This window comes from Heterocephalus glaber, unplaced genomic scaffold (assembly GCF_053883595.1).
Source record: "Heterocephalus glaber isolate CG9 unplaced genomic scaffold, H.glaber_assembly_v1.0 deba00001550, whole genome shotgun sequence".
NCBI lineage: Eukaryota > Metazoa > Chordata > Mammalia > Rodentia > Bathyergidae > Heterocephalus > Heterocephalus glaber.
This window is the reverse complement of record NW_028258343.1, coordinates 14163437-14171231: the sequence shown is the minus strand read 5'-3', so window position 1 is coordinate 14171231 and position 7795 is coordinate 14163437. Positions and strand designations below refer to the sequence as shown.

The window sequence follows — 7795 nt, the reverse complement described above, 5'->3', positions numbered from 1 at the left end:
TCTTACCTTGGTTACTCTTCCCCTTCCTCCGCCAGCTCTGTTTCTTTGTGCACAACTACTCTGGTGACCGACATGTCAGGGTGCTGCTCTCGGGCTTCCCTGATTGCCTGGGCCAGTGCCTGCCGGGATCGAAAGAGAAAACAGCCATGCATGGAGGAATAGACTCCACCTCAGGACAGTAAAACCCATGCACACTCATCAAATGGGGCTCACAGTCAGGTGACAGTGGCCTTGCTGCTTCACTGACAGAAGGAGGAAGATGCAAGTTGGGACCACTGCTCATTATAAGAAGGCTTCTCATTTCCCAAACTTCCCTTTCCTCTGGCCACTTTCAAATAGTGGTAAACACAGGAGAAACATGTTGGTTTTGGATGCCAGGCTTGTACTCAGTGAGATTCGGAGAAGACAGCTCTTCTCTGCACCTTAGCATTGTTACCTATAACCCAACACTAATGCTAAGGTGTAGAGACTGTCTTAAGATTTGCTGTATGAACTGAAGAAATGTTAAATGCTGGGCTGGGGATTTAGCTCAGTGGTTTCGGCGCCTGCTGTGCAAGCGTGAGGACCCAAGTTCAATCCCCGGTACCAAAAAAAAAGAAAAAAAGAAATGTTAAATGTTGAGTGTATGCCAGGTGTATACACCAGCCATCACCAAAAACTAGGGACTCCCTGGCACAGAACCAAGCCTCATCTCTGCTCTCTCAGGCTCTCAGTAATTGTCTGAACTAAAATATTTGCTCAACTAAAATGCTGCAGGAAAAATGTGAACTTTGAGAACACAGAACCTAAAAAGCAGCAACAACCACACAGAATTAAAAGTGCTGCCTGAGAGGATGGCCAAGGGATGCCAGTAGTTTGTGGTCTCTTCCCTGGTCCAGGTGGTGAAAAGCAGAGTTTCTCTGGTTTTAATCAGAAAGTAAACTGTATAAAAGTGTTACAGCAATGTGAAAAGATCTTATTTTTTCAGAGGGGAAATACGCTTTTCTTTTATTTGTAAAGAGGAGAAAAGGAAAATAAAATGCCACAAAATGCCACAGAACTACCAAATCTAGGGTAGTCTTTAACAAAAATTCTTCGAGGACAGAGAACACCTGATCTCATAAAGAAACCATGCATCTGAAAAAAAAGCAACCGCACAATTTTCCCTTTCCTTCTGCCTCTGCCACCTGCCTAAGGGGATAACTGCATTTCTTGTTTGCATTATAGCTTCTGTCAGTTGTAAAGTTACTAAGCAAAACCCTATTCCATTAAAAAAGAAAAAAAGGTAAAGCTATAAAAAAGTAGAGAAAACTAAAAATTGCCATCAAAATCTTCCAACACATTTGAAATCAGTTTGCTGTAATTCCTTTCATTCCATAATATAAGCACAAGAAACTAAATGCTGTAAAATATGAATTATGGCAACAATAAGGGTTGTGAGAAATCTGTCACTTCATACTGCCAAATTGAAAATTTATTTTATTAAAAAATATGGGTGATCCACACAGGTAATTCTTCTCCATGGTAAGGAGCTAAGTGTCCTCCTAAGTCCTTCTAGTCATCTAAGTTAAAATGTGGAGTCAGAGCAATCCTTTAGCTTCTAATAACCTCAAGACATTGTAAAAATAATGAAATATGCAAATCAAACGTGCTTACAAAAGTCAAAAAATGAAGAACAACTTTCTTTCTAGGTATGGAGACAATCCATTCCTCTCTGGTTATATACAGATTCTTTCTCAAGGAAAAAATTCTTTGCTCCAAATTTCACTTTCCTGAGCTCAGAGTTATGTTCAAAGATGGGTAACCATCAGGTGCTCCTCCTCCCCGGCTGAGATGGTCCACTGAACATTTCTTTCCCTTTCTTCAAGTTGTAAAAAGAAAATGGTTTGGTCTCCTTTTGAAATCACTCAGGAAAAAAATAAAACAAAAACCTCTCACGGCCACTTGGGAGTACAGTCTACAATGACAGCTGCTCCCTGCGTCTCCAGCAGCTCCTCCACACCTGCTTGAAGTCACGCGCTCTGCCGAGCTTAGCATCAGAACAGAAGCAGGATTCTTTTAAAATGGTTTTCAGAATTAATGCAAATTTTCACTTCGTAAGCTACAGATTATTTCTCCCTCCTTGCTCCTCCCCAATAATAGTAACAGGGAAAAACACCTGGTAGTTACTGGCTATTTGCCAGTTTTCTTAAGCTGTAAAAAACACTGAAAACTTCCTAAAAGTAGGCATAAGAAAGCTTAGTGGCTTTTTCAGTCTTTAGAAGCTAGTGTCATTAAACTGGCATTCACTTTTAAATATTTGATGATGTCTTTAAACCATCCCCATGTGAATACCTAATGGTTGCCAGAAATCCTCCAGATTATTTTGACCCGGAAGTGCATACAAAACCAGTGTGAAATGAATAGCAATCTCTACTTAAGGCTGAGTAAGAGCCAGGAGAGCTGGACCCAAACACTGAAGTATCTTCAGGTTTGCCTTAGGAGCTGGACCTCACCAGAGAGTCCTGGGAAGGGGTTTACACAGGGACATGCCCTGCCAACAGGTGCCAACCGCAGCAAGCAGAACTAGAGCCTACAGGCTTTACCTGATCATGGTCAATGTCTGCGTCTCCTGTGATCACAATGCGCTTCTCAATTCTTGTTTCAGATATCCCACCTTTTACAGTCTAAAGGTTACAAAAACGAAAAAGAGCAATCACTAACACATGTTCACACAGTGAGGAGAAGATGGAGCCCACTCTGCCCTCCCGATCACCACGAGGCCACACACACTGAATGGTGAACACCAATGTTCTAGTAACTGCTGTATTTCTAAGTTCTACAGAGTCAGTCCTATTGTTCAACCGGAAGTATCCCTCAACTGAAAGCAACCATAAAACTAACCTAACAAGATTTAGGAGAGGTTACAATGGGCCAAATGCCATTTACTACAAGTAGTTCCACTGGGATATTTTCACAATTTCCTGAGTTTATTCACTCCCAGTTGGGCAGTTTTTGAAAAGGAGAGGAGAAAGAAGAAATAATTGCTTGGTATTTGTAGTTATAAGCAATTCTAACAATTTAACTGTTTTAGGTCTAGGAAACTGTTTGATGTTATACTCCAGCTACTAATCATACAAATTCATTTGGTGATCCCACTTACCTGGTCTAGTGTGATAATAACAGGACTTGGATTTGGCTGACAATAGGGAAGGCGGGTGAAACTTATGAAATGTGTGGTCTGACCACAGCCTCCTCCCGCTGTGGCGGCAGAAAGGCTGTGCGGAGGAGCCTGGGGGAGGGCCCCGGGGGTGAAGCGCCTCATGGCGCCTGGCTGCCTGGGCGGCCTCTGCCTGACCTCCCAGCAAGTGGTCTTGCCAGAGCACACAGCCCGCCTCCACACCTCTCACCCACGCCCTGGGAGGAGCAAAGCGCGGCACTAGCTTCAGTATCTGAAGACGCTCTACAGGGAGCACCAGTGGCACCCTGCATGACGTGGCAGTTTTTAATTCACGAAGTTTCTTGCTATTTTTGTAATGATTGTTGTAAAAGACCACTAAGTACTAATCAAATGTGAAAAGGAGCAGAACAAAATATTTGAAGACTCGAGTTGGAAATGAGGTGACTTTCCTAAGCACCAGAGTCACCTGGAAGCTTCCTAAAAACCGAGGTTTCTGTAGGTCTGGGGCAGGCCAGGTTATTTATAAATATCTAAGCCCCTTGGTGAGGCTGCGGCCGCCAAGCCACTGGGTATCTGGTGTTAAGTAGTTAGAGAATGATCTGGGAAAATGCTCCAAATCAACATACCACTGTCAAAGTAAATTAGGTGAATTTAACATAATTGGAACAACTTGTTGAAAGTTTTGAATGATAGTCTTCATTCACTTGCTTTAGGCAGAAGGGTCAATTTAACAAAAGTAAAAGCACAGGTTCATTTGTATAAAATTTTTGCTTTTATTAATTGTACATCTTATAATTTTATTAAAATATCTCTGCTCTTGGGGCTTTCTTAAGTATGGCTGTTCGTATCATTTTTACCCCCTATACTTTACAAAATTGCAATCTGGTCTAAATACATTTGTCAGTGGAGCATAATTTTAATTCCACTATTACTCTGAAGTCTGTCTAGGAACACAGAAACAATTCAGAAAAGATCCTTTTGCAATGCATCACGCTCTCCCTAGATTCCCCTGGGTTGCTTTACCTTGGTGATGTGCGTGGTTGTCGTTGTCGACATGGACTCAGATGTGATGGTTTGTGCACTCAGTAATGTGCCCGAATCACCAACAGCCCCGCTGTCAATCTTTGAATAGTTGGAGGAAAAATACAAAGTGATGCTTTACTTCCCCCCATGTCAGAGAAGAACCCACCCTGTCGAACATGCACCTTTTGAAATGCATGTGATTGGCAGTAGACGCCATTTACTCATTCTCTGCATGCCTGCGGTAGTGATTTACAGACCCGGAGAGGGGCTGGTATTTCACAGAGGACGGGCAGAAGGCTAAAAGCAACCCAGGAGAAGCAACCCTGCGGGTAGAGAGGGTGAAGAACAAAGTAGAAGGTGGGATTGAAAACTACGCCAGAGTCGAAAGAATTTGAGGAACATATGCAGACACCAGAAAAAGAAACTAGCCAGCCAGGCAGAGAAGTTTCCACAGTGATCACAAGTGCTGAGTTTGTTATTATTTTATAAGCACAGGTGGGTAAAAAATAGATAACATTTTCTTGGATTACAGACTGAGCCGGCATCATTTAGTTATTTGCTTATTTCTAGTAGAATTTTTAAAACTACATTGTTCCTATAAGGATTTATATATTATAAAAGCATATACATGAGTATGCATATTTTAATACCATTCATGTGCATGTATGCTCTATTATATATAATCCTATGCATATATATTAATAGGTTTATTTTAATGTGCCTTGATATAAGAAGAGGCAGAAGTTTCTAGAGTTTAAGAAGACAAATAATGAAGCAAATTAATAGTCTAACAGTATAAAGTCACCAAATATATCTGTCATGTGTTTTGGCATTGACAAAACAAAACAACTTGAGTAGCTAGAGCTTATCTGTAAATTAAGAGGAAACTTCTCTCAAATTTGGCTCATGCATCTGTATTTCTTTATAAGGACACAGCACAACACAGACACACAAGTATCACCCCCTCAACGCAGACACATTCATAAGAAACCTGTTTGTGTTTATGTGGGATTTATACACACACACAGATTAAACTGTGCCCAAAATAACTTCAAGAAATGTTTCACCCATGCACACAGCCTTTTAAAACTTACTCTGAGAGGGCACTACCTTGCCATACTCCACCATGATATAATCCCATCACAGGTTAAACTGCTCAGAGGAGAAAATACTGATCATATATATTTTTTAACAGTTCCATTTTTGAAATGAACATTTTCCCTTTTTTGTTGCTCATTAGGTTAGACATTTTAATACTTATTTCAAAACTTTACAGAACCAATGTCTGAAGACTTAAAACACACAAATCTGATAATTACTTAGAGACATAGTATCACAGATGACACACAAATGACTACCTGGCTAAAGAAAATAACTCAATGTGACATAGAGAGAGAGAGTGTGTGTGCGCATATGTGTGTTACTTACAAGAAAGTGTGAGTTGATTGAATCTATTTTAACTGAGCTAGAGCAAGGGGGAAAGCCTATACACTACGAATCACAAAGTATGTCAGACTCAGTAAATTTTGCAAAACAATTTTTTCCAAGCATAGATGAATATTTTGGATACATCAAGCCAGAAATGCTTTACGATAATAAAAACACAAATTATGCTATTTATCCTACATAGTCATATGTAAGGTCCTCCTGTAATTACTGGGTCACAAATTTGATTGCTGTATACCAAGACAGCAGCATACCAAGTTATGTTGTTGGTGGTGCCTGGTTATAAAATGGAGATGGGAAAAGCTATGTCAAAGTCAGAAACATGAAAACTGGGAGAAGACAACAGAAATGCAAACAGACATGCTGAGTAAAAATGAATGCCAGCAGGCAAGTCTTGTGCTCTGTACCTGTGGAGACTCATACGTGATGGTTTTGGTCTCAGTTTGCACAATGGGGACTTCCTTGGTGGAGATTTCTGTCCTTTGTGAGGCATCAGAAATTGTTACCATCTCTGTTTTTACCACTGGTGGCTAAAGAGGAAAAGGAAGGGAAAAATAAATTCTAGAGGTAAGGAAGCAGAAGTGCCAAAAGGAACCTTCAAAGAGAACTGTAAGAAATATATCCAAACACACACTCATGCACATAAGAAAAGAGTAAAAGCAAATAATTTAAAACAAAGACATAAAAGAAAGCTTTCTGTCAAATATGTCATATCCAGACAAATACACATGTACTCTGTATATACACGTGAATGTGTCCACATGAAAGACAAGCTAACATAATGGTTCCCTAAACTACGTTACCCTTCAAATTAGGAAGTCTCATATCTACTACACTGCTGTGCACACACTTTATTTTTTAGAAAGTAATTAATGACACTGAAGAGAAAACAGAATGAACTATGCTAAATGACACACATCTCTAATTTTACTACAGTTTAAAGGACCACATGGTTTATGTGAAGGCTCATTGTTCTTAATTGGCACACAAGCTAGGTTGGCTAACATTGCTCTTCTCCCTCAAAAGATGCCATTTTCAAAAAAGATATCTTCAACTATGATTGTTTGTAATTGCACTTGTCTAAAATTCACAGTGTTTCTTCTGTGTTACATACATTACAATGTTTTATCTACATTACTCCACGGGTGTTGCATGAATGCTTTGAATAATTTAAAGCAAGGATGGAGAGGTTCCATGGCCTGTTAACATTGTAATCTGCTGTTCATCTACAATATAATTACAAAAATACTACAGCACTTGGCGGGGGTGGTTAACTGGGGACTGAACTCAGGACCTGGTGCTTTCAGGGCAGATATGGTTCCGCTGAGCTAAATCCCCAGCCCAAAGACAGACTTTCTAGAGAAAACTTCCAACAGGTATTAAATGCTGAAAATAATAATTCAGAGTGTTCAAAGACTCCTGAAATGTCTTCTCTGAAGTGAAACATGTTTAAAGGCAACATGGTAACAGTTCATTAATCATTTTGAGTCAGTCATTCTGAGATTTGTCATCCTCTCAAAAGAGAGCAAGCACGTGGGCATTTCAGAGTTAAACACATTCTCCAACCCTAACTCACTCTCAAGCGAGAGACACTAAACTTACTGACCAAGACTTCATCAAAGATGACTCGGCAAAGTTCTCTTTCTTAAAAGGGAAAGGAAAAGACTTATATCCAATGTCAATCATCCACAAAACAAAATCAAATCCAGAATTGATGTAAAAAAAAAAATCCAGAATTGACCTTAAGACAGAATGAGAAGGGAACAATTTAGCCTGTGGCTGTCCAGAAGGAAGAAAACAGCTCTTAACCAAGCCATCCCATCTCGGGCATCTAAAAACAGAAATCACAGCAGCATTCAAGAAATAATGCTCCTGACGCTGTCAGGTGCCACTTCCAGGGCACCATGGCAATCACAGCCTGCTCTGGTTCCAAGAATCTTAGATTGAGGAGTGAGAGAATGAGGCAAAAAGGTCAAATCCAATCATAACAACAGGAGCACACACACTCGCACTGACCATTGTTTGACATTACATGTACATCTTTGTATGAAACCAATGAAAAAGGCATTTAGTGCAAGGAAGAGTTCAACTACGACAAAACAGTTGGAAGCACCCAAAACATGCAAAGAAAAATTTAAATGGGAAAGGGGAAGGAAAAAATGATGTGGTAGTTGTAGGAAAGTTTAC

The 7795-nt window shown here is 40.1% G+C and overlaps 1 protein-coding gene across 22 annotated transcripts in view; it reads right to left on the bottom strand.

The window, feature by feature from the left end:
• The window catches only part of Epb41l2 (erythrocyte membrane protein band 4.1 like 2), a 216421-nt gene that overhangs the window by 30636 nt on the left and 177990 nt on the right, over positions 1–7795 (bottom strand). For 21 of the 22 annotated variants that reach the window (XM_013072659.3, XM_021259245.2, XM_013072662.3 and 18 more), the window contains 4 exons: positions 6016–6138; positions 4163–4261; positions 2565–2645; positions 7–119 (listed from right to left, as the gene is read on the bottom strand). In XM_013072659.3, coding sequence (XP_012928113.2) covers positions 12–119; positions 2565–2645; positions 4163–4261; positions 6016–6138 — 411 coding nt within the window. In that variant the 3' untranslated portion in view covers positions 7–11. The remainder of the gene's footprint in view (positions 1–6; positions 120–2564; positions 2646–4162; positions 4262–6015; positions 6139–7795) is intronic. The other variant, XM_021259248.2, reaches the window with a different exon arrangement.